General features: G+C 43.8%; 2 protein-coding genes across 2 annotated transcripts in view; one reads left to right on the top strand and one right to left on the bottom strand.

The window, feature by feature from the left end:
- The window catches only part of MANBA (mannosidase beta), a 66,623-nt gene extending 51,752 nt beyond the window's left edge, over positions 1 to 14,871 (top strand). Inside the window, exons 12-17 of the mRNA XM_063135922.1 lie at positions 1,639 to 1,857; positions 6,621 to 6,785; positions 8,032 to 8,176; positions 11,799 to 11,941; positions 12,288 to 12,545; positions 14,531 to 14,871. Of these exons, the coding sequence (XP_062991992.1) occupies positions 1,639 to 1,857; positions 6,621 to 6,785; positions 8,032 to 8,176; positions 11,799 to 11,941; positions 12,288 to 12,545; positions 14,531 to 14,755 (1,155 nt within the window). The 3' untranslated portion in view covers positions 14,756 to 14,871. The remainder of the gene's footprint in view (positions 1 to 1,638; positions 1,858 to 6,620; positions 6,786 to 8,031; positions 8,177 to 11,798; positions 11,942 to 12,287; positions 12,546 to 14,530) is intronic.
- A 1,579-nt stretch (positions 14,872 to 16,450) lies between these two features.
- Positions 16,451 to 26,998, bottom strand: part of NFKB1 (nuclear factor kappa B subunit 1) — a 76,683-nt gene continuing 66,135 nt past the window's right edge. Inside the window, exons 18-24 of the mRNA XM_063135920.1 lie at positions 25,770 to 25,939; positions 24,574 to 24,676; positions 22,325 to 22,449; positions 21,230 to 21,296; positions 20,707 to 20,879; positions 18,627 to 18,798; positions 16,451 to 16,864 (exon numbers count right to left, since the gene is read on the bottom strand). Coding sequence (XP_062991990.1) covers positions 16,677 to 16,864; positions 18,627 to 18,798; positions 20,707 to 20,879; positions 21,230 to 21,296; positions 22,325 to 22,449; positions 24,574 to 24,676; positions 25,770 to 25,939 — 998 coding nt within the window. The 3' untranslated portion in view covers positions 16,451 to 16,676. The remainder of the gene's footprint in view (positions 16,865 to 18,626; positions 18,799 to 20,706; positions 20,880 to 21,229; positions 21,297 to 22,324; positions 22,450 to 24,573; positions 24,677 to 25,769; positions 25,940 to 26,998) is intronic.

Here is a 26,998-nt window from a genome sequence, read left to right as displayed (position 1 = left end):
TAGATTCCTGCATTGAGCAGGGGGTTGGACTCGATGGCCTTATAGGCCCCTTCCAACTCTGCTATTCTATGATTCTATGATTCTAAGCCCAGAAAAGAAGTACTCTAGGAAGCTGCAGTTAGCTTGTAATTCTTTAGTTTTGTGTTTGTCCGCCGTGTTTCCCTGTCAGGGCTCCCTGGCTACTTGGAGATGCTTGTCTCCTCTTCACATTTTACAGCATTGTCCCTGAAGGAAACGTAACTACTTGAAACTTAAGTACCGCTAGCATTATTAATAATTATTTAATATTATTAATAATAGAGTTTCTTTAAACACTTCATGAAAAAACTCATAGGAGATGAAGTCACGCTCTCAAGAATTCGCTTATTATCTGTCTCTAAAAATGTGATCCATTGGTGACAGTGTTATTTTTATCAGGCTTAGTTCAGTCTCCCAAATGGTACTGGAGCGCCTACACCATTAGGAATTCCCCCCACCTCTTTAATAAACATAATAAACTGCTAATTGGAAAAGAGGGGCCTACTCTTAGTTCATCATACTACTGAGAAACCCCTGCCTTTAATTGAATTCAAATTTGCATTTTATATTTTCCCTCTACATCAGACCCGCACAGTTTGCGATCCACCAAGCAGAATTTGTGCCCTATCACCTGGTTTACTATTCTCCTCTTTTCTTCCTCCTATTCTTTTTGTGTGTGTGTGTGTGTGGAATCTATAACCACATGAAGTGGAGACATCTGGGCTGTGTCTAACAGATGGGAAACAACTGTGTATTTATTGGGTTGGATCCATGCTTAGATTAGACTTATTGAAATCAGTGGGACAAGTTAGCCATGTCTAGCTTTAAGTCCCGATGATGATTTATTGCATTTGTATTCCACCCCATAGCTGAAGCTCTCTGGGAAGTTTACATAAGATAAAAACACTTAAAAACAATATACAAAGATTAAAAACCACAATATACAAATATGTTTAAAACTACTGTAACAACTTTTTAAAAACTATGAGCCTAAAAAAAACAGACCCAGGCTAATTACATATTGCTAAATGCCTGGGAGAAAGGTCTTGACCTGGTGCGAAAAGACAACAATGTCGGTGCCAGTCAGGCCTCGTCAGGGACCCGACTGGATCCACAGTTGGGGGGCCATCACAGAGAAGGCCCTCTCTCTTGTTGCCATCCTCCGATTTCATTGGGTCTACTCTAAACATGTCTAAATCTGGATCCAACCCATTATCTGGAAATATCCTGTTACTCGTTCCCCAGAATCAGTTTTGTGTCCTGATAGGTTGATCAAGATTAGTCAAGATCTTCCTAAGAATGTGCATCTTTCTTCCGATATGAAAATAAATGGTCCATGCGTAATCTTTTCCTTAGTACTTGTCTCACAATTTTTCTGAGTACTTTCCTTCGAATGCTGAGATTCACTGATATGTTCCTTGCAGCTTGAACATCTGATTCCAGGAAACAGATATTATTTGTATGTTAGCAAAACAGAAATGATCCAACGTGGTGAGAGAAGAGACAGTGACTTACCCATTCAGGATCAGCTTCCAAATTATAGTTTGCCTTGCTAGTTTTTATGGCAACCTTCTATTATCTTTCTTGGCCCCATTGATAGTATTGTCTTGTGTTACCCAGGAGGATCAGAGCCGTCCTTTTATTACCTCAAGTCCTACCAATGGTTTGGAGTCAGCAAAGGAAGGCTGGATAGCCCATAACCCTTATGACACTCATTATGGAGATACTCATTACTACAGCTACCTAAGGGACTGCTGGGATTGGACTACGTACCCCAGAGCACGCTTTGCCTCCGAGTATGGCTTTCAGTCCTGGCCTTCATTCAGTACCCTGGCACAGGTAAGGAAAAGCCGACTTAGCTCCTTTCGCCATCTTGTAAATTCTGTGAACATAAGAAGGGTTCTGTTGGATCAGCCCTGTCTTCCCCAACCTGGCACCTCCAGTTTTGTTGAATTACGACTCCCATCACCCCATGGTCATTAGATGGGGCCAGTGGGGTTTGTAGTTCAACACGTGTGAAGGTGCTAGGATGGGGAAGGCTGCATTGGCCCAAAGGTCCATCTAGTTGAGCATCCTTTATCCCACTATGTCTAACCAGATGGGAAACCCAGAAACAAGGCATGAAAGCCCTTGTGGACCATTCCCAACATCTAGTACTCAGTGGCCAACTGCTTCTGGGTTCAGTGGTTCCATTTAGCTTTCACACTGAAGGTTCATTGCTAGCCTTTGGGTACCAGTGAGGGATTTCATCCCAATGTAAAGACTAGCTTCAGAGGAGGGATTTCCCTCAGGAACACAGCAAGAGAGGAAAGAGTGAAATGCCTGCTTGAAACCCATTAATTATCCCCCGCACCACACCACTGATGCAATTTGCATATTTTAAACCTGGTATATTAAATCCAAATGATACATTTAAAGTAATGTCTGATTGATTAATTGTATTTCTGTTGCTGCCTTTCTGAAGCTAACCAAGATGGTTTACAGGAATTTTAGAAAATAAAACCGTAATCAAATAAAAAATAATAATAGTCAAACATTAAAAACATCCTTGAAAAGCCATAACAACCATAACAGCAGTTTTAAAAGCCAAGTTAAAAATATGTGTCCTGACTCCCTTCCTGAATGCACAGTGAGTATGGACCAGCTGCAACTCCAAACCGAGTGCGCTCCAGACAGCCCCAGGCCAAGTCAGGTTGCTGCTGGAATCGGGGACCCGCCACAGCCACCCACCTGATCTGCCCCCCAGCTTATTATTCTTGGTGCGCATACCCGTGCCTCACCAGTGTGCTGCCCATAAAATCTTTCCACCTCCTGGAGCTGCGCAACGTCTGCGTGAAGTTGGGCAAAGTATTGCGTGAGGTCTCAAGTTCTGAGACCTCTCGCAATACTTGCCCAACCTCATGCAGGCGCTGCGCTGCTCCTGAAGGTGGAAGCGCCGTGTGGGCAGTGCGTTGGTGAGGTGGGCGCGTGTACGTGCACCAAGAAAAGTATGTCAGCCGGCAGACGGGTGGATGAGGTCAGCTGGGTTGGCTGGCCAAGCGGGGCAAAAGGCGCACAAGCAGGCGGGAGGAGTACGGGCGAGCGAGCAAATGGCCGTTTCCACGTCCTGCTGGCCGGCCATGCAGGCAGCCGGCAGGACCCTTTAGAGGGGGAGAGTGCCAGTCCTCCCATATCCTCTGTTGTGGCACCCTGGTCGTGGGGTGCCGCAGGGCTCAGTCCTGGGCCCAGTGCTCTTCAACATTTTTATTAATGATTTGGACGAGGAGGTGCAGGGAACGCTGATCAAATTTGCAGATGACACAAAATTGGGTGGGATAGCTAATACCCTGGAAGACAGAAACAAACTTCAAAGTGATCTTGATAGGCTGGAGTGCTGGGCTGAAAACAACAGAATGAAATTTAATTGGGATAAATGCCAAGTTCTACATTTAGGGAATAGAAACCAAAGGCACAGTTACAAGATGGGGGACACTTGGCTCAGCAATACTACAAATGAGAAAGATCTTGGAATTGTTGTAGATCACAAGCTGAATATGAGCCAACAGTGCGATATGGCTGCAAGAAAGGCAAATGCTATTTTGGGCTGCATTAATAGAAGTATAGCTTCCAAATCACGTGAGGTACTGGTTCCTCTCTATTCGGCCCTGGTTAGGCCTCATCTAGAGTATTGCGTCCAATTCTGGGCTCCACAATTCAAGAAGGACGCAGACAAGCTGGAGCGTGTTCAGAAGAGGGCAACGAGGATGATCAGAGGTCTAGAAACAAAGCCCTATGAAGAGAGACTGAAAGAACTGGGCATGTTTAGCCTGGAGAAGAGAAGATTGAGGGGAGACATGATAGCACTCTTCAAATACTTAAAAGGTTGTCACACAGAGGAGGGCCAGGATCTCTTCTCGATTCTCCCAGAGTGCAGGACACGGAATAACGGGCTCAAGTTAAAGGAAGCCAGATTCCGGCTGGACATCAGGAAAAACTTCCTGACTGTTAGAGCAGTGCGACAGTGGAATCAGCTACCTAGGGAGGTTGTGGGCTCTCCCACACTAGAGGCATTCAAGAGGCAGCTGGACAACCATCTGTCAGGGATGCTTTAGGGTGGATTCCTGCATTGAGCAGGGGGTTGGACTCGATGGCCTTGTAGGCCCCTTCCAACTCTGCTATTCTATGATTCTATGATTCTATGAATACCCTCCCCTTGGAGGCCTGACTGGCTCCAACATTGGCCTTGTTTTGGTGCCAAGTCAGAACATGGCTTTTGATCAAAGCCTTTGAGGGCTAAATTTCCTAAAAGCTGCATCTAGTTTTAATTGTTTTTATTGCTTATGATTTTTTATTTATTTATTTATTTTGCTTATGAATTTTCTAACTAGTTTTAGCTTGTTAATAGTTCAATACGTTTTTATCTGTATACATTATTTATTGTTTCATACTGTTTGAATGGATTTTATCTGTCCGCTGCCCTGAGATCCCAGTGATATAGGATGGGATACCAATGTTTTAATAAATAAATATTCTTCCACCTGCTGCTCCTGCATCCTCCCGCTTCATGGGAGGATCAGGCCAGCAGAGTTTGGGACCAGCACAAGAGAAAGCCCTTTCTCCTCTGCAACATAACGTCACCGCTACTTTCGCCTCAAGGTTTGAGTCCAGCGGGAGATTGTCAGGGCTGCTGAGCTCTGCAAACAACCCCAGAGAAGTGACTAGCCTGGAAAAATGTTTAGTCACCTGCTTGCCCACGCACACTGACGTTACTTATTTGTGGCTGAAAATACAAAAACAAAACTATGTTCTGTAAAGCGCCTCTGTCTTGCTGCCTGGAGGCATTTCTTAGCAAGCGCATGGCTACGGACAAGTCTGCACATGGCGTAATGAGTGTCTCCTGTTTAAATCGATGTCATTGCTGGCTAGATTCTGCCTGTTTGAAATAACCTGTGTGGGTGTGTAGCTGTGTTCAGTGGTTTATAAGCATACCTGAGAACCAAGTTCCAAACATGTATGATGGCATTCAAAGGTTGGGTCAATTTGGATCATTTCCTTTCCTGGAAGGAAAAGTGTAATTGAAAGCGTACTAAACAATGGAAATGCAATTATGTGATGAGAGAACCTGTTTTATCAGAAGACAGGAATTGCCATTCCTGGCTCTTGCTACAATGCAGAGAACAATAGCTGTGCTTCGATTTCACTGAACTAAATGAGATGCACTTAAGCTAAGCAAGCCCACCCACGTTTCTTAGGACTGTGTCTCTTGTCACCTGTAGGTCCTGTATTTGAGACCCAGGAACTTATCCTTTTATCTAGGGTAGACAGACATCTGGCCAAACTGCTTTTCTGCAGGTCTTAGGGATGCACTTATAGCAACGTCTTGCAGTTATTTATTACATTGGTATTACACCTTCCCTTCAGGGAGCCAAATGTGTTGTACAAGTTTCTCTCCCCCACTCCATTTTATCTTCATAAGAACCCTGTAAGGTAGGTTAAGCTAAGAGAAAGTAAGTTTCATGGGTTGGTGGGATTTGAACCCAGGCCTCTCTGGTCCTAGACTGATGTGACCCAAAGATCAACCCATGAGCCGCAGTTTGAGAACTTTAACTGCTATGCCACCCATGTCCTCTTCTCAAGAGGCTGATTTCTCAGAAGTTTGAAAGCAGACTTCCCCAATCTGGTGCCCTGAAGGTGTGTTGGAACACAAATCACATCTTTTCTGTGCTGGCTGGGGATAATGGGAACCAACACATCTGTCCAACACATCTGGAGTGCACCGGGTTCGGGAAGGTTGTTTTTTGGAATCTGAGATTGGTTGTATGGGTTTGAATGTGCCTGCCACAATGCTGTTAGTACACCAAAATTATTAAACTTGTTTTTGTTTTAAACATAATTTGTTTGATTGATGTTAATTGCACATAGAATCTTAAAAAGCAAAATAAATGAAAAATAAAACCATGTTGACCATGTATAAGTTGCACTTTCCTTTTTAACTTTATATCATCACATATTTCATTATGTTCAACTATTGACATTTCAGAACAAAATAATAATAATAATAATAATAATAATAATAATAATAATAATAATAATAGCCTAAAGTCTGTTTGAGTCTCACCTGCCCCTCTTTTCAAAGCATTCTACTGATTGTACCTCCAGGTGGAATTAAGGAATGAGGAAAATGTAAAGAGAAAGAAAAGAGGAGTTTTACTCGTACGCCATGAGGAAGATTGATGCAAACGTTTGCGGGTGCAAACTCAGCTATTTGCTGTGGTCTTCATATTTCCAACTGATCCCTTCCTGGCGGTTTCCATATGTCAGGGAGGGCCGCCTGCAGGCTGCATACAGCTCTCACTGCAGCAGAGAAAAGAAACGGCTGCAGTAACACTATGGAGTATTGCACGGGTCAAATTTAGCTTCAAAACAAACTAAAAGTGTCCCGATTGGTGCTCTGTAGTGCTCATGCAGCCATTTTTTGGTAGGGAAAACAAATTTGTTTGCCTCGTGGTTTATGGTCCACAGGGCTCTTCCAGGGTGAGGGCAGGCAAAAATGGATCCTGGGCCCCTTGAAGTTGCCCACCCCTGCTGTATGTGTACAAATTCCTTCTGTGTTTCTACAACAGGTATCATCTGAGGAGGATTGGTGCTACACAAGCAACTTCTCACTGCATCGGCAGCACCACGCAGAGGGCAATGACCAAATGCTTCAGCAGGCAGCACTCCATTTTAAGCTGCCTCAGAAAACAAACCCCCTCAAGAACTTCCAACAGACCATCTACCTCACTCAGGTGAGAACATAAAAAGATACCGCATTTCTTCGATTGTAAGACGCCATCGGTTGTAAGACGCACCCTAATTTCAGTACCACCAACAGAAAAAAAAAAAAAAACCTAAGACACACCCACACACCCGCGATTCTAAGACGCACCCCATTTTTAGAGAAGTTTATATGGGGAAAAAAGTGCGTCTTAGAATCGAAGAAATAGGGAAGAGCTATACTGGATCAGGCCAAGGGTCCATCTAATCCAGCATGCTGTTCAAACAATGGCCAACCAGCTGTCAACCAGGGACCCACAGGGAGGACATGGTACAACAGCACTCTCCCACCCATGTGCCCCAGCAACTGGTGTACATAGGCATACTGCCTCTGATACTGGAGGCAGCACATAGTCCGCTATCAGGACTAGTAGCCATTGATAGCCTTCACCTCCAGGAATTTATCCAACCCCCTTTTAAAGCCATCCAAATTGGTGGCCATCACTATGTCTTGTGGTAGTGAGTTCCACAGTTTAACTCTGCGCTGTGTGAAGAAGTGCTTCCTTTTCTCTGCCCTGAATCTCCCACCGATCAGCTTCATGGGATCATTCCGCGTTCTAGTATTATGAGAGAGGGAGAAAAAACGTCTCCCTATCCCCATTCTCCACACCATGCATGCTTTTGTACACCTCTATTTTGTACATAAGTATTTATCAACATTTTAGAAGTGAGCTTAAAAAAAGTACAAGAAGATAGCAGCAGCAGCAAGAACAATCATGGGTGTATATACAGGCCAAACATCTGTAGGGCTACTGGTTGCCCAGCCCTGATATATAGCGTATGCAGGAGAGCATCTGGTACCAACCTTTAGCTTCAGGACACTTTTAATTAAAATTGGGCTAGGTGTTTATTCTTGGGTCGAACAAGAGAATTCAAAGTTATCTGTGTGGGCTTCTTTATATCGGACATTTCCCCCACAATGACACAATTGCTATGCAGGAAGGAAACTGCACCTACACTGTCCCATATGAAGGGTGGCATGACGCTTCCTCCTCTTTAGGCTCTATGTAATCCCACATTTGGGCTCCGCAACAGGACAGGGCTTATTTTGGGAAGCTTCTATAGCTAGGCTAGAATTTGGGTGGGCCTCCCGCCCCCTTCCAATCACATGCCCAAAGCGGCCTGGCTCACGCCTTCCTGCGCAATTCAAACACTTATATAGTTACATGAAAACTGAATGCAGATACCATTTTTGTTTGTTTGCTGTCGTTGAATCAGATGATGCAGGCTCAGTGCATAAAGACCGAAACGGAGTTCTATCGTCGCAGCCAAAGCGAGATCATCAACGGGGAGGGACGGACCATGGGTGCCCTATATTGGCAACTCAATGATATCTGGCAGGGCCCTTCTTGGGCATCACTGGGTAAGTCTTGCTTGCCCCGAGCAAAATGAGCAATTTTTCAGTCAGAATACACGTGCTCTTTGCATATTTATTTTATTTTTATTTACATTCCGCCATTCTTCCAAGGTGTTCAGGCCAACGTACATTGTTTTCCCCAACCCTGAAATCCTGTAGCACAGATTAGAAATTTAACTTGCAGGAATTCCCCCCACCTCCCAGAAAGGCTTTAAAGTACCAAGTATTTTTAGCCACATTAATTCATTCAGTCAAGGGGGAGAAAGGCTTGATGTTCAGTAGAAGCTCCTGCAATTATCTTTTGCCAGGGTTCGTAGTTGTGACTTTGTTGTTACTGTATTTTTATTGCCAGGGATGGGAGAGGTGTTTGCAGGATTTTCTACCTCACATACCAGAATAATTTGGCTAGCTTTGGGTTCTAGGCACCTTGACAGGGGGGTGGGGGGGGTACCATTTGCTACTCTGCCTCAGCCTTCAGTCTATACCTCATCCAGGTAGATAGCTTCTTTGTGGGGGAAAGAAGGTAGGAGATACTGAAAAAAAATTAGCTTTTAATTAAGTCTTAGATTCAGCCTTTGCTCTTATACAGAATGTCCGTGCCTGTTCAGTTTGAACAGTCTCTTCCTCCCTAGGGTGGGGGGGGGATGTTTCATAATTGTTAAAAATTAAAGAGATGTCAATTAAACTATCACTTGACTCTTCTGAGAGACTCTTATGTATTGTTGGAGGAGGGGTTGTAGTACGGATTGTAAGTGGTGAGTTTCTGATTTCTCAGCTCCGTTGGCTCTGTAAGCAGTGGATTCATGTGATATAACACCTGATGGGGGCCGCTTATGGCATCATAAGAACCTACAAAGAGCCATGTCGGATCAGACCAAGGGTCCATCTAGTCCAGCACTCTGTTCACACAGTCTTCTCTCTCCCTTTCCCTCAGCTTTCTTTGCTCAGTAACTTTCATTCTGTGTGAACTCCGGCCCATGGGCCTAATCCAGCCTGGGGAGAGGAATCCCCTTATCTCTGATTTCGGAGTGTGGTCTGGTCCCTGGACTGAAAGAATTCCTCTCCGCTCCCACCGCCATTTTAGGTGATGGCTTCTGAGTCAGCCACACCTATGAATTGCATTAGCCACCGTGCAGCATCTTATTTTAGAGAAGAACAGCAAATTGCAGCCAGTGTTTTCCCAGCCTCCCTCCTACTTGTAATGTCACCTTGACACACTTGACTCAGACTGCACATTTGCTTGGAGAGATGACTCGCTTTTACTCACACCACACACCTAGCACCTACATCATCCGCCGAGCTGAAACCAGCAGCGATTAGTGGAAAATAATAGCTTTTGGGTGCATGATTATGGCGCGGACAGAAGGAAAGAATGCGTTCGTGGTGAAGCATGATTAATTTAGCGCCAGTCTTGCAGAGAAAATGAGCTACATGCTTTGACTCTGACTGCTGGTGAGAAGACCTTCAGGGGAAACTTAAAAAAACCCACACAGGGATCTGATTCTCTATCGCGATCTCAAAGCACCTTCTCTTCTTCTGAAATACAATTGTTTGGAATGCAACGCTTGGAGGGGTTGAACACCAGTGATCCTGCCATCTGCTTTTGAGATGAATTGACACTTTTGTTGAGTGTACGTACCGATGAGCGTATGTGGGTGGCCTGGCCTGGTAAGAGTTTTCACTTGATAGGGAAGTACAGGGTAGGGGGCCTATTTCCGGCCGCTGTAGTTTACAACACTAGATCCATGGCAGGCCAGAGTGGAGGCCAGTCAGCTTGCCGGTGTGTGCGGAGGCCTCAGGTAAGTCGAGTGGGTGGGCGAATCGGGGGCAGCGGATTTGGACTACAACTCCCAGAATCCCTGACCGTTGGCTTTGCTGGCTTGGGCTGAGGGGATGGTAGTCCAAAAACCTCTGGATGGTGCCAAAGAGGTCTCTCTTATCACCTGTTGCCTGATCCTTTAACTGGAGACAGTTGAACCAGGGAACTTCTGTAAGCAAAGAATGTATGACCTGAGCTATGACCCAGGCTGCATCCCTTGGTTTTCTGCCTGCCTGCCGCACAGCCAGTACTGGCCATTTTCTGCTCTGCAAATGACAGCTGTGGTCAGCACACCACCCAGGAAGCCCTGCGCATTCCAGGGACTGGTTCAGAGTAGTCGGACGAATTACGTGGATTCAGTTGCCTGTGGCTGGGAAGTGGGATGGGAATCCATGAGATACCTTTCTAGAAAATAAAAGTGCAGCCTCAAGCATGGGTGTGGTGGTGGCTAGCTCCCCGTATCTGTATGAGCTACGTGAGAAAAGCTCACGTAGCTTTTCTCTGTGTGGTTGTTTTAACTGCCTACACCGTTCTGCAAGGGAGGAATTTTGGCAGTGAGATGGTCTAGGATTCTCCATCTTGGAACCATCTCCCATCCTGACTTGGACAATATAATGACCCTTTAGACAGTGCCTGTCAGGGGATGAGAGAACAGCCCTTGAAGAAGGCAAGGCCCGGCTGACGTAGCCCTGTGTCTGATTCATGTCCTGTTTCAGCAGCACAGTTGCCATTTGATCACTTGTGTAAAGAGGAGACCACAAGGATCCACTTATGGTGTGGTGATTGCCCAGAGTGTTGACTCCTAGAGAGGAGCAGATCTGGTGTGGGGGAACAACTGCATCATAGACACCTCCCTAATGTGTCTTTATTATAAATGTTACTGGAGTGGTTGAGAGAGGCAGCTGTATACAAGCGATAACCAGTGGAGGCTGGTGGTTCCCATGCCAGTGTGGTGGTGAATCTGCTTCGGGTTTCAGTCAGAACTGGTCAAAACTCTAAAGGAGTTATCCAAGGTGGTTCTGACTGTAACCCGGAGGAAATTCACTGCCCCGCTGACATCGGAGCCACCAGCCTTCACTGTCCTAGGCTGAGACAACGGGCTTCTTTAAGTAAGCGATTTATAGCATGCTCGTGACTGGCTACTCATGGAAGTTTGTGGGTCATTTTGACGACATCATTACCCTCCTGCGGATTCCTTCCCCTGGTTATTCCATTTAAAAATAAAAATAAAAAACAAGCTTGGCTATTGCAATTCTTATGAAATATCTTGGGATTTCCTACCATGAGCAGCCAAAGCTGCACTACAAAACACCCACTAGAGGGCAGTGTCCCATTCAAGTATATGATCATGGAAGTTTTCAGGTGCAGACCATGTGGTTACCCTTCTTCTCCCATGTAAACCAGTTCATTACAATTGCGGAAGAGAAGCAGGAAGCAAAGCACCAGTAAGCAAATGTGAATTCCCTTTAATCTAAAGAAGCTCAGAAGCAAAGAATCGGTCACCTTCTGTTACCTATTGAGTTCTCATATTTGTGAACATAAGAAGCTGGTGATATTGGAGCCACCAGTCTCCACTGGTGATAACCAATCCTCAGCCTTCCCCAGCTGGGTGCCCTCCAACAGTGTGTGGTTACTATGGCTGGCTGGGGGGTGCTGGGAGTTTTAGTCTGGAGAGCATCAGATTGGGGAAAGGTGGGTATCCTCTGACTCTAAGAAACAGTCCTCTTAACCTGAATGTTTGCACTGAATGGCAAACTGGAGCTCATTTCAGGGTGTTGTTAATATTTTCCCTTTTGCAAACTTCCTTAGAGTATGGAGGCAAGTGGAAAATGCTCCATTATTTTGCCCAGCATTTCTTTGCTCCCTTATTGCCTGTGGCACATGAAGATGATGATGTCCTCTACATATATGGTGTCTCGGATCTTCACTCAGACTATGAGCTGACACTCAAAGTAAGTTCTGCTTTGCCTCATATTGAAGCTAGAGTTTAGGAAGAGGAAAAAAATAGGGCAGTGAATGGATTAAAAAAAATGCAAAAGGAGATTAACCCTAATGGGAACAAACAGGCAAGGCTCCCAATAATGGATAATGTCAACTTTGAGGCTTTAAAAATACTGAATTTGGCAAAGTGACCTGAAGCTCTATTGCCCTAATGATCCTGGCATGATCCGGCCAAAGTTTAGCTCTTTTAAATCCTGTTGATATTAACAGGAGGAGTTGAGTACCTGGGTTTGATGAACAGAAGGCAAAAGCACTTTCCGCCTACTTCTATGGTTGATCTCTCCATGCGCCCTGCAGGTCTTTCTGTATGACTGGAGTTGGATGGAGCCAGTGTGTACCTTGGCTAAAGAGGGTCTGGTCGTTAAGGCTGGGAGTGCTGTACCCATCTATAAGGAGCCAATCGGTGATCTTCTGAAAAGATGTGGGAACTGCACCAGGCAAAGCTGCGTGGTCACCTTTTACCTTGAGGGTGAAAGCAAGCTCTTCAGTCCAATGAATTACCACTTCCTGTCCTCACTGAAGGATGCAGTGGGATTGGAGAAACCACAGCTTCATGTAAGCAACAGAATCAACTCTCATGCTCGTTCCAGTAATACTGTAGCTCCTTGGCAAATAGACCCTTAAGTGTGTATATCCGTTGCTCGTCATAGAATCAGAGAAATCAGAGGAAATGCAACCGGCTGTGTTGTCCCTGAGAAATGCTCAAAGATGTGTATGAAACTTGGCACTGGGCATAGAAATAAGCATCCTTAGGACCTGTGTGCTTTCACTTTTAAAAAACAACCACCACCCAGGTTTTTAGTCCTTGTGAAGATATACTTGATGTCTTGCATGCCGAGGTGGTGGCTATGTTCGTGGCTTCAGTGGCCTACATAACTTCTTGCCCCTTCTCCTGATTAGCATAAGCAGAATTAAGTTGCCTAAATTGCATAACTTATACAAGTCTTAGAAATAAATCTTTCTTGGTGTAGATATCTATTTTAAAAAAATGTAACAAGAGTACTCCTGCCAATACCTATTCAGCATTCTCTGGATAACTTCTCAAGGAAGGGACTCTATAGCCTCTTTAAGCAATTTGTTCTCTTGTCGAATTGGAAATGCCCTATCTTTTTAAACTTAAAACTACAAGCGTAAGAAAAAAAAAACCCTTGTATAAAAGATGGCATATCATGAAATATATAACCTTCCTTCATGTGAATTGTGCCATTTATACAAGCTTCATTATTTCAGTAGTCTCATGTGTCGACCATGGGTTCAATGTTGATGGCGATACAGTGCATCAGAGGCCAGACTTAGGCTCAGTGGTAGGTCATATGCAAATGTTTGTTTGTTTTATCAATTATTACATTTATATTCTGCCCATTTTCCATTTGCAAGGAGCCCAACCTCACAACATCCCTGCCAATAGATTAGGCTGAGAGTCTGGCCCAAAATCACCAGTGAGCTTCATGGCTGAGTGGGGACTAGAGCCCTACATCACACTGTTCTTTCCTTCTTAGGAAACAGCAGGCTGAAAAGGGGCAAACCATTTTAAACATTATTATTAATTTCATTAATGATTTTTAAGATTATTAATAATGCTTAAGAGAGCAATCCTATGGTCCCTGGGCAAGTGTCACAGGGACCATGGGATAGTTGGATTTCCCCCTCCAAGGTTGGAGGCAGCACTCCAACTTTGGAAAGGGGAGTTGGAGATCACCCCCACCCTTTCCCTACCCTCTTTCAACCAGTGCAGAAACAAACATGCTGGTTGTCTCTCTGAGGATGGAAACCCAAGCTTAAACAGGGAGAAAAGGAGGCAATCTGGTGGGCGGGGAAGGGAGGAGGCGGGAGAGGCCAGGACATGATCATCCTCAGCCTCCTCCAGGCTTCTCCCCTCCCTCTCCAAAGCGCCCTTGCTGGAAGTGCTGAAAAACTTGTCTTGTGTAAAAGTGAAGAAATGAGTGCGGGGAGACAAAGATTGTGTCCACTGGACCTGCGACCCTGCCGGGTTCAGCCTGGCAGAGCACAGGAGGGCGCCATTGATAGGATTGCACCCTAAAAGAATGTAAACATTATTAACATTCTTAATGGCTAACATCACAGGCCCTGGCATGTCTAGTTAAGAGTAGGACCGGTCACAGGAATGGAAAGGTTTCTGCCTTGCAACTCTGAAGAAGGCTTTCAGTACAGGGGTAGGTGGGCTAAATGAAGGACACGTCTACACTGCAGACATATCTGACATAACTTTCCCCAGGAATTACCGTTTTGGGGAGAGTGTGAGGAAAAGTAGGGTTCTGGATTCCTGAGTATTTTCGGCATCTCATCAAAACTGCAATTTCTGGGAGTTTGAGAGGGGAAGTCATGGCAGCAAAGCCAGTACAAAAATAGATACGTTTGTAGTGTAAATGTCTTTTCTGTTGCTATTATTTTACCTTTCTACCTGCAAGCATGTTGTGAGCATGAGTAAATATTGAAAAGCACCTTGTGTACTAGAAATTCCATAGCTGTGATGATGACGACGACGATTTGTTGTTTTTAAACCTTTTGCCTCTTTTTAGGCTTCTATTTCCCAAGAAGGGGAACAGTTCCAGCTTGTCCTGGAAACCAGAGCCATTGCTCCTTTCGTTTGGCTGGATGCCGGGAATATCCTAGGAAGGTTCAGCGACAACGGCTTTCTTCTCACAGAGAAGCGAAAACTCATATTGTTCTACCCTTGGGAGACCACCAGCGTCAACGAGCTGGAAAAGTCACTCAGCTTAACATCCCTGTCAGATATTTCCTGAGGAAAGCACTGCAGAAACAGAGAAAGGAGGCTGAATGGAAATGGGAAGCTTTTGCGCGAATTTCGGCATCTAGAGATTCACAAAAATGGGACCATTAAATGTCATTCTTGTCCAGCTTCTTGCCTGCTTGGGACCCCTTTATTCAGTGGAATGAGGCCAAGAGCAGATCTGCACACTTTGAGAGAGAGGCTATTTTCAAAAGGTCAGATATGCACATTTGATAAAGAGAGCTTTATGACAACAGGGAAATGAAGTGTGTAAAATATATGATGCTTTCAGTGCCATTCCTCTGTATTCCAGAACCAGAGTTTGCCTCTCCAGTGGAAAGATGAGCTGCTCCAGAAGTAGGTTGGGGATTCATATTACTGCACACCCAAGCAGTGCATTAGAGGGGAACCAGAGAAGGTCCAGCCCTGACCCTGGCCCATCCTACCTTTTTGCGCTGACTCTCATTAACTACAGTTTTTAAAAGGCTATGGGGAATATAATTTGGCTAAAACGTGGGGGAAGTGGGCTGGGGCTTGTGGTTTTCACTAAGGGACCCCCTTCCCTCCTGCCCCTATAATTAAAGCACTGCCCCCACCCTCCATGGCATGGTAGAAGTTGTAACTTGACTGATGGTCAAGTTCCAAAGGTCCAGGCAAGACCTGGTGCTTTACTCTTTGGGCCTGGTGTCTATGCTGCTAAAGAGGGCAGGAAAGAGACCGTCAGAATAAACAGGATGCTTTTCCTCTGAGTAGTCACTCATTGGAAGAAGAGGGTCTAAAGTTAGTGGCTATAACTTTCAGGTACGCATGAATTCTACAACCTTAACTGAGCACTGACTGAAAGGAAGATTGATGGAGAGGAATTGGGGAGAGGCAGGGCAGCCCTGAGAAGAGGAGTGTTCCTCTCATCAGTCTATTTAGATGTCTATTTTTTCCCTTGACTCAAGAGGGTTTTGTAAGCTTTGCAAAAATTTAATACTTCTGCCTATGGTTTACTTGCTAGTTAGAAGCAATATGCCTATCTTGCTCAGAAGCAGAAAGGGGTATCAGTACTATTTGTTACATATTTCAAAACTATTTTATTAAGGAAGGATGGCTTGTAGTTGCACTGCCATGAACACCTATAATGACCTGGATATGTGTTCTGACTTTGACTATCTCTAAGGAGGTAGACCAGCCTTGGTCATAATACAAATAACCACTATGTGGTTGTGATCTTGAAAAAAAACCTACACCAATTTATCTGGCCCAAAGGCCTTGCTCAGGTCCCCAAATAAGAGGTAAATGCCACGTTACGGTCTTGCTGCACTTTTTTCTTTAGGACTGTTCTTGTTATGAGTGCTTTCCCATCAAGCGAATGGGAGCAGTTCACCACTAGCTCCTTAATAGCATCTTCAGAACTTAAATAACACTGAAAATCATCTCACTTTTGCTTTTTATTATAAAAGTAAAATAAAAAAGCATTTAAAAAGCACACATTTTTCTTTAACAGTAATTCATCCAAACTGAAATATTTACAGTAGAAACAGTATGGGGAAAACAGTCTGAAACGTGAATGATTTCATAGACATCAGATGAAATTTTAAATACACATCCTGAAATATACATATTTTGTTGCCACAAGTATTTATTCTGATCACTATTTCTGACTTGATTTTTGTGCTTCACAGCTTTCAACCACAGTCAATGTCTCCTATGTTTCTGTCACTGAATATCAAGTGGTTTAGTTAATTTCCTCTAGAGGTGAAGATCTTAGGAACAAAGAAAGTTTAACTCAATTCAGTCCTGAGCCTCCGACTTTACTGGGATCTGGTCAATGTTTGTCGAACAGTCCTGTGGACGTACATTTCAAAGAGCTTTTTTCTTCCAGTGCACTTTGGATCATTAACAGCTCTCTTTCTCTGCAAAGAACGTTACATCACCGTTCCACACCTCTAAGTGGCTTCGATTTTGCCTTGTAGCGAGTTGTCCTGTCCATATCTCGTGGCCAGTTTCTTAAGAGTTACTGGTGACTTGCTGGGGAAAGACTCAGAATATGTAAAGCTAAGTTTGCGAAGCGAGATCTCTACACCACTGTCACAAATGCTTTCAGTATCCTGGAATTTTAGATTGCAGATTTCACCTGATAGAGAAGAAAAGAAACCTGTGACATAATTCAGAGGTATCAAACAATGCTCATATAATGCAGCAATTTGCAGTACTAGACAGTACATTCAGTTTAATAAGGAAATTAAGAAGCCCCTTGCTTCTCCCTGTCTCCTACTTATATATTTATTATTACATTTATATCCCATCTTTTTTCCTCTGGTAAGGAACCCAAGCTGGCTTACATGGTCCTCCTCCTCTCCATTTCATCCTTACAGCAACCCTATAAGGTAGGTTAGGCTGTGGGTCATTGATTTTCCCAGGGGTTGTCTTCTCAGCACCAGGTTGGCACCGCGTCCCTTGAAAACTCCTCACTTTCCTTCCCGTCATCAAGGAGGGAGCACAGGGTTTCTGGGTGGCCATCTGGGAACTGGAGTCATCCCCGCCATCTTCCTGGTGGAAGGTGACCAATTACAGGTCGCCTTCCACCAGGCAAAGCCCAGCCCCACTGGCACTGCGACTCTGGAGCGAAGTTTTGGGACTGTCTTGACACTGTCTTGCACGTCCTTGCCTCGCTCCAGAGAAAAAAGTCAGGGTAAGCCCAACCTTTTTTCCCCTCAGCTTCAGCGGAAAGCAATTGCAGTGTTGTATAATCGCTGTTGCATCACCACGCACCTACCCCAGGGCTTTCTGAGCATTCAGACAGCCCCCCAAAGTCACCCAGTGAGCTTTATGGCCGACGGGAACTAGAACTTAGATGTCTCGAGTCCCAGTCCTACACTCTAACCACTATACCACACTGGCTCTCGCTTAAAGTCAAGGTTCTCTACAGTTACAGACAAGTGCAGAAAGGAAAATCCAGGGCATGAGTTCTACCAATCTGTTGTTTACTAGAGCCCATACTGCAGTAGCAGACAATATGTTCTGCATATGTAAGTTCTCAGGTTCAATCCCTGACATCTCTAATTAAACGAAAGTTGATGACTTCTGTCTGAGAACATGGAGGAATCCAGGAAATATTTTGCTAAATGGATAATATAAGGCATCTTCTGAGGATTCCCCTTGATTTGCTCTCATGTCCTCCCTCCTTTCAATCAGAGTTATAGTTCCCAAGATGGCCCCAACTGCAATGGCATAGAGCAAGGGTGGACAACATTGCCGCTCCCCACCCCTGCATACTCTGGTGAAGCTCCTCCAAGTGCTGCACTTCCAAAAGTAACCTGTAGCAGCTTTAAAAGGATAAATTTAGCTTGAAAGCTAGCTAAATGTGTCCTTTTTAAGTATCCATAGTGGTTTGCTGCTGAAATGTGGCACAAGCAGCCAAGGTTTTTTCGTTTTGTTCTGATGATGATGTGTTGCCAGATTTCAGCCTACAGTGGGCAGGCATCCAGGAGTGGAAAATGGCTGCCGGGTGTCCCAAAGTTGTCCACCCAGGGCAGAGAAATCAGGTATCTCACGTTTTGTGACGTTTCAGCACCATATCAACCATTTCAACCATCAGCCTTCAGAAATTTAGTAATGTGCCTTAACTACTTTTCTGTTGCTTTCCTGCCAGGGCAAGCAATTTAAATTAGAAGAATACACTTCCAAACCAAGAGGCTTATGTAACCAACAGTGCATTTCTAAGCATGTTTACTAAGAAGACTTTCCCAAGGGGCTTTGCAGCAGGAAAAAAAAATCGATATCCACATCAGACACTCTAGCCTCCCCAACCTATCTTTATGGCTTTAAAACCACCTCTGCCACGAGAAGTGAACCCATCTGCAAAATATTATTGCAGATGCCGTAATGTAATTTACCTGTTTCTGCTGTCATGGGAGAGGAAAGCGGGTCAAATAAACTGGCATCTTTTGTCTTCGCTTGGTCGGACTGACTTGAGATGGATAATGCCTTCTGAATTATTTCAGCAGCCTCTGGATAATCCATTTCTCTCAAGGCGTCAACCAGCTCCTTTATTGTACCACCAGAAACCTACACAGAAGGAAAAACGAAGGTAAAGTCACTGAGATAGGCTTCCTTCTCTATAAAGAAGATCACTCATAGCAGCAGGTAACTTCACAGTTCTTTGGAATATCAGCACCTATGTACTTAAGTGTGCCTAAGTAAAACCAACCAAATTATGGAAGTCTCACCATCATTTGAGAAATCCATATAATTCTTCCATGTTTATTCTTATAAATATACATTCACATGGTGAGATAAAATATACAGCCTCATTGAGAGTAGGTGGAAAGCAATCTTTAGTATTGAAATATAAGCAATTTATTGTTGACCATATGTGGGGATTACAGGATGCAGAGGGATTTCTCACATAATATTGAGTTCTCTCAATAAATTATAATCTAACAATCCTAAAATTGGTAGGATCACTTATACATCCTCTTGCCAGGGAGTGCCCTTAACATCATAATTTGCTAGAAATAATCAAAAGGGTGTAAAGCCCTTGATTGTTCCAATCCAAGTCCCTTGTAGATAGCAGTACACACACAGACGGAACCTTTGTATAGGCAGCAGTACTCCCATTAGGGGGGTGTTTTGGTGGGAGAGGGCACCTCAGCACATGCAAAGAAATGCACACTTAGGCCTTCTCTGTATTAAAGTGAGCAGAGACACTCTTGTAGGCAGGGGCTCTCCCAGAGCCACCGTGACACAAGAAATTGTTTGAAATGTCTTATTGACAGGTGCTTGGAAATAACTAAAGCAGCCTTCCCCATCCAGATGCCCTCCAGATGTTTAGGACTCCAACACCTATCAGTCCCAGCCAGCATGGCCAATGACTATCTGCAGGGTGCCAGGGTGGGGAGGTCAGTGGGCACATTTGGAGTTTTAAGAGTATTATGGGTGCGCTCATAAAATGGCTGCCATGGTGGGCATGGCTGGTCACATGGCAATGCATTTCCAAAAACCCAAACAGGTGATACTATAGGGGGACGGGAACTTGACCAAGAACGTAAGTACAAAGCACAGCTGGAGTGTGAGCCCCAGAGCACTTTTTTTGAACCCAAATAAAGATGGTGCTGGGTGGCAGCATTTTGCTTTGCAGAAGACCAGCCTCCCAATTAAAAAAAAAATGTTTTAATTTAAGAAATCTTAAGAAAGAAACTTAAACACCAGAAAGTGTGGGGAACCTGGCAGGTGCCAAGAGAGGTGTCTGCATTGGATACCCCAGATCTAGCGTGTCATCAGACGAGCATTGCACGCTCACTACTGCCCACTTACGGATGTTCAAGCATCCTTTAGATCAGTGGTTCTCAACCTTCCTAATGCCGCGACCCTTTAATACAGTTCCTCATGTTGTGGTGACCCCCAACCATAAAATTATTTTCGTTCTTCTCTACACGATCCATTGTCATGGGATGGTTTGCTAATGAAAATACATAACAATAGCTTTAATAATACAAAAGATGATACATGACATAGTTCAGTCAATACAGTTTCCTAAACCATCGGAAATATGTGTTTTCTGATGGTCTTAGGCGACCCCTGTGAAAGGGTCCTTCGACCCCCAAAGGGGTCCCGACCCACAGGTTGAGAACCGCTGCTTTAGATGATGTCGTCCACCTCCCGCTCCTTCTAGCCTGTTGCAAAATGGACCCCTTTTAATCTGTTTTAAAAACAAACGAACACCAGAATGTGCCGCTATTTCCTGCTGTGTGAAGGAAAAGCAGTGTGATAAAAACGGCCCCTGAATGGGCCACGTCATCTTTGTTTACTTCTTCTTTCTTCTCCCGGTAGAAAGAGGAAGTATTGTGGGACAGGAGTGGAGGCAGAGAAGCGATGGTAGGGAACCACAATATTCCCCCCGTCTGATGATGCTCCTGGAGTAAAGATATTAGAGGGAACATTAGCATGACCTAGTAGGGATGTTAATAGAGTTACCTCATAATTATCCAAGAGAGTTTTTGGTGGAGAAGGACTCAATCGGAAGGCATTGTTTAGTATCCCTAGGCCCAGTTTTTGTGCCAACATGGACCAATTTTTATTCAGATCAGGTACTTCAAGCAACTTGTAGAGCTGTAATTTAACATCCTCATTCAGCTCTTTTATGTTTCCTGGAAAAAGGTGAAAAATAAACCACTTTATAGCCATACTTATGGAAATTACCATCCTGTGAATTTACTCACCCTTGGTTATATTTTCTACCTCTTACTTCTGAAGTGGAAGCATACATGTATTTTAAGTTGAACAATCCATTGTTCACTACAATTGTAGGTTAAAAGTGAGCATACACCTGTCATCCTAAAAAACCCTTCCAAATAAATCTGCAATGCAAACCTCAGTGTTTGAAGGCCCTACAGTAATCCAATTGCAGAGTAATAACAAGCTAGCTAGCTAATCTCTATGCTGGAGAAGAAGACAAGATCAGCATCACATTTCTTCTTCTTCTTAAACACATTCTTACCTTGAGTCAGTAAGTCATCAGAAGCCACTTTCGACATTGAGGGTTTGCCGTTCAAGATGTCATACACCTGTTGAAAAAGAGAATTAACTAACAAGCACTAGCTTCAGGAGAAAACACCAATTTCATGCTGTATTTTAGGTTTCATTTCAAGCCTTTTAGGGTTCATTTCAACCCTGGAACAATGCTACATTGGGGCATTGGGAAAAATTTAAATGGCTGTAGGATAGACATGATAGAATTGCACAAAATTATGCATGATGTGTAGATTGTGGCGAGGGAGACATTTTTCTCCCTCTCTCCTAATACTAGAACCCAGGTCATCCCATGAAGCTGATTGGTGGTTGATCCAGGACAGATAAAAGGAAGGACTTCTTCACACAGTGCATAAACTATGGAACTTGCTGAAACAAGACAGTGATGGCCACCAATTTGGATGGCTTTAAAAAGCGGTTGGGAAGGGTATCAACGGCTACTCCTCCTGATGCAACGTGCTTCCGCCAGTATCAGAAGCACTATGCCTACGTATGCCAGTTGCTGGGAAACACAGGCCAGACAATGCTGTTGCACTCATGTCCTGCATGTAGGTTTCGCGTGGGCAGCTGATTGGCCACAGTGTGAATAGCATAGTGGGCTAGATGGTCCCTTGGTCTGATCCAGCCTGGCTCTTCTTATGTTTCCACTAAATTGAGCCACCTAGCGTGCTTCAGAGTGCTGCTGCTGTTAGAGAACCTTGCCTGGGCCCATTGACAGAAACTGGGCCCCACCAGAGGACACATGCCCATGGCCACCTCAAACCTGGAACCAGTTTCTGGTAATGAGGACACTGCTACTGCCTCCCTTGTTTAGACATATATTTTAAAAAATCTTTTTTAAAAAATAGATGTAGATGTAAAACTCTCAATGACCGTCTGGGTATTCCTACTGTTTTCACATTGGCTGCATTACCCTTTTACACAACCCAGGGCTAGTTCACATACAAGAAGTTATTTTTCCCCTTCTGCCACATAGAAGGAAAACAAAAGATCTAAAAATCAATGATCTAAAAATCAATCAAACCAACTTGGCTTTTGAAATGCAGTGTCCAGGATCACTTGCCTCCCAGCTGCTTGCCATGTCCAAAGGTGTTGTTCCAGGTACAATCCCTTCATCTTCATCATCTTTGTCTTTCATGTCTTCTTGTTCGAACAGTGGTTCAAAGTTCTCAATGTGAGGATCTGCACCTTTACAGTTAAATAAAGATCATGACGTCAACATTTCCACTACAATAGACCTTTCTAGTCTAATACACAGTCAGTCAACAAACAACCCCAAGTGTTGTTCGTGTGGCTTAGTTTTACTCTGACCTCTCCTCTTTTTTAACAAAACTAGCACACTGATAGAGAGAGAACATATGTCCACTATGGACAAAGTCTACCAAGAAATCTGATGTGACCCCATTTAAACAAATGAAGAGTTACACAAGAGCACTTAATCTTTATATGGTCTTGGTCTCCAAGCTTGGGACAGTGTAACTTGATTTTTTATTTTTTTAAAAAGACCACTCTTCAATCTTAGAGAATGTTACTGTATTTTTAGACAAGTTACAGGTAGTATCTTAAATATTATTCTCCAAGCTGCTTAGAGCACTACTTTGAATTGTTAGCTGAAGACATAAGTATTCTCCAGTGACGAATCTGTATGAATTCAAAACAAGTTAAAAATGCTCCAAGTTGCTCATTAAGGATAATCACATATAGAGAACCCACTATATTTGAGACACTGGGTCTAAAAGGATCCTATTTTTACTCAGATAGGGATGCATATAAAATTATGTTTATGTTGCATGCTTCATCAGCACTAACAAATTAAATTCTTCTGGACAGAAGGCTCCTTTTTGTTTAGGCTTCTCCCCCACCCTACCCACCCCCAAATCACTTTATCTCTGATTTCAACGCATATCTCTCTTTAAGAACTTAATGCCCTCACATAACAATGTATGTTTTGTTTTAAGTAGTTCTCATATGCTGCCCTGTTACCAGTGATTAGCCAGTAGGGGGAGCTCAAGTGTTACATGGCGGTAAATATGTTTAAATCCACTCCAATGTACAATTAATTTATATTGATTTATGTTGTGGGTGAAGCCCCTGACACCAATTGGCTAAGATAATTGTACAGAGTACTAAACAGTTTGCAATCCAGATTCTGGGAGGGAAGGGAAACTTAGTGAATTGGCTGGGATCAGGAGCAGACCAAAACATTTTTCTGCCTGAAGCAAAAGACAGAGATGCCCCCTTTCCAACTGTTCCACATACAAAAGCTGACCAGACTAGCAGTGGAGTCTTAGTTCAACAGTGGCAATGGGGCAGCCTCTGTCTACTGCACCGGAGGGGAGAAGGCTAACTTTAGGAGCACGTGGCAGGTGCATGCACAACTCTGCGTTCCAACACTACTCTGCAGCTCCCCACTCACCAACACATGCTGCCTGAGACAGCCACCTCACTCTACCCAATGGTTGGGCTGGCCCTGGATTAACACCTCCCAGGAGTGAATGGCTGAAAGCTGGGAGACAGGAAAGAGAAAGGACAGGAAGATGAGAGACAAGGGCCGGATCTACACTATTGCTTTAAAGCGCTTTATAACAGTTTTATAGCGCTTTAAAGCAGTTAAAGCGCTTTATAACTGTTATAAAGCGCTTTAAAGCAGTAGTGTAGATCCGGCCAAGGAGACAGGTAAGGCTGCAAAGCAGGTATTGGACTGAGAGCTAGATAATGAAGCTTGAGGAATTTGGGAGAGGAGACAGCGAAACAAGGAAAAATGGGATAATTAGAAGAGGTCTGAAAAAACTTCCAAGCACTTAAAAAATCAGGAAGAATGTAATGTTATGGGATGGGGGAAGGGGAGAGAAGTACTAGGAAGGTTGGTCAAGAGATACAGTGGCTGAAAGAGATGTGGGACAAGAAAAGCAATGGCCTGAGAAGCAGAAATCTAGTGAAACAGGTTGGTAGAGACATGAAGCTGGAAAAAAGGAGTATTGGGCACAGGGCACTAACACAGGGCACAGAGACAGGATGGGCTGTGCACTCTTTGGCTTCTACTGTCACTGCTGCATTACAAATAAGCAACCAAAAAGGGGGCAGGGACCATCAATAATGGGCTGAGGTTGAGCTGAATTCCACACACTGTTTTGAACCAAGTGGTTGACGCTTTTGCTCCAGGTCCCTAAATGTATTTGTAGCTCATGATAATATCAGCTAGGAACTTGGGAGTGATTCATGCTCACTCGCTTTTTACACTGCCTTTATTAATGGTGATTTAAAAAAAAAATATTGTCAATGGTTAACAGTCAGATGTTGGGCAATTATTACCTGCTGCTTTGAGAAGAGCTGTCAGTTTTGTAGAGCCCCTCCCAGCTGCTATGTGAAGTGGCGTCGTTCCATCATACGTCGTGCTGTCCACAAGCGCATCCCCCTATATTTGCAAAACAAGAAATGCTGGTTTAGCTACTAACAAGCATAGTGGCACCATGTTTTGACTCTTTAAGTATTTGGCCATCTGGAAAGCAAGAGGAGGAAAAAGGCTCCTATTTGAAAGTGTAGTGAATTGGTGCTCCTCCAGTACATATAAGTTTGGATCACAACCACAATTCACATTTAATATTGTATATGTACTTATGTGAGAACGTTGCTGAAGTGTGCAGAAAACAGAGCTGATAGAAGTTCTACATAAACATGAATAAGTATACAAAACAACACTGATGAAATCAGATAATTAAATATTGAGTTATTTCAAAAGACAAATAAGTAATTTATTACGATCGTAGACCAGCAGGATAGTTCAAAGAACAATTTGGATGGTAAGCTGTAAACATGAATGTCCTACAGAAATGACTTAAAACACACACACACACACACACACACACATATGCAGCATTCCCAAGCTAGAGATCTAACACAACATTACATTATCAGTGAAAGCAACATAAGCAAATATTTTATCTCCCTTGCAAAGGACAAATTAACATGGAATTATCAAATGCGAAATCCAACTTTTGGGATGCTGCTCCATATGGCTCACAAGATGAAGCCAAATTTCAGCAACTGCTACGAAAGAAAGGAAGTACTACAGAAATCGCATTCTAGCTTATTTCAAATACAGAAAACTTGTAATAAGATAGAAGTCAATTTTGCACAAGAGTTAGCTGCTCAACCAGTCTGCTGGCTCTGTTAATGGTTTTTCAGCTTACCAGCTAAATTTCAGGTTGCAATCCTATGCATACTTTCTTGGGAGAAAGCCCCATTGAACTCAACGGGACAATCTTCTGGGTCTTTGAAAAAAGAAGCAAACGTATCTTGTTTCTGCATTGCTCAAAAACAAAAGCAGCAGCAGCAATTGAACACTTGGGAATACAGGAAAAGCTTCGATGACGTTATTACAGGGTGTGACCTGTGGACTGCATGCCATCAACTTTGATCTAGGTGGGAGGATCACAATTAGAAGAGCAGCTTCTCCTTTAAAGAAGAAAGGAAATTACCGAGGAAAAAAGAAAGGGGTTGGCACTCACCTCAAGCAGTAGGCAACCTGCCAAGGAGACATTTCCTTGTTCCACAGCCAGGTGCAAGGCAGTTCTCCCAGATTTGTGTTCCTGGGCGTTGACATCGACACCAGCAGCAATGAGTTGTCTGAGACAAGGCACGCTGTTCACCATCACAGCTAGGTGAATGGCAGTCAGGCCTGCAATACAAGAAGCACAGTACAGGCATCAGGCCAAGAAGAGTAGCCCTGGAAAGATTTTTCCTTTTTAAAGGGTGGGAAATAGGGCTGGACTGGATTCAAACAGTGTTGGGCTTATCCTGAATTGAGAGCAATCACGGCTTCCTTTCCTTTGTCTCCCTTTTTAATGTTCTGTTACAGTAGCAGCCCCTCTTTTTAAAAACAACAAACTTCTAAGTATTGGAAAACCATATTGTATGTGGAGAAGGTGGACAGAACTGAGCTCTGGCATCTACCATGTTTACCTGCCCCAGAACACCCCTGAAATGACCCCAAATGGCTCCTGGTGCAACACTGAATACAATTTGCCATGTTTGAGCCCTGAAACAACATGATATGAAACTCCAAAAGTGCTGCCACTTGTGAAAACAGAAGGGAAAGTGGGATGGGAAAGTGATTTCGAAGTACAATTTACAAGGGGTTTTTTAATCAAGGAAATGCCAAGCTGTAGCAGGAAGGAAGAAACAGAAGGGGAAAGGAAGGGGTAGAGGCATAGCCTTTTGTCTTCCTGCAGCTCTTGTTTGGGAATTCATGCAGAACAGTACACTGATTTTACCCCTCTCTTCCTTCAATAGACTAATTTAAACGAGTGATTTATAGCATGCTTGTGACTGGCCACTCACAGAAGTTAGTAGGTCATTTTGACGGCGTCATGAGCTTCCTACATATCTCCCGCTCCGTCCTTTGGTTATTTTGCTTAAAACCAAACCTTGGAAAACCCGATTCTTCTGAAATATCTCGGGATTTCCTGCCATGTGCTGTTGAAGTTTTGTGACAAAATACCCACTAGAGGGCACTGTCCCATTCAACTATATGAGTTGGGAAGTTTTAAATTACAGACCACATGGTCGCTGCTCTCCTGCCGTGTAATTCAGCTCAATTTAAATGCAGAAAAGAAGCAGGAAGCAAAGTGACGGGAAGTAAAGGCAATTTCCCTTTAATCTAAAGGGCTTCAATGATGGCTTTAGTGGGTGAGCTTTCTGTACAAAACTCTCTAAAGTATCATGCACATTGATTACA

This window comes from Elgaria multicarinata, chromosome 10, assembly GCF_023053635.1.
Source record: "Elgaria multicarinata webbii isolate HBS135686 ecotype San Diego chromosome 10, rElgMul1.1.pri, whole genome shotgun sequence".
NCBI classification, from domain to species: Eukaryota; Metazoa; Chordata; class Lepidosauria; order Squamata; family Anguidae; genus Elgaria; species Elgaria multicarinata.
Note: the sequence above shows the minus strand (reverse complement) of the source record. Positions and strands in the feature narration are given on the sequence as shown.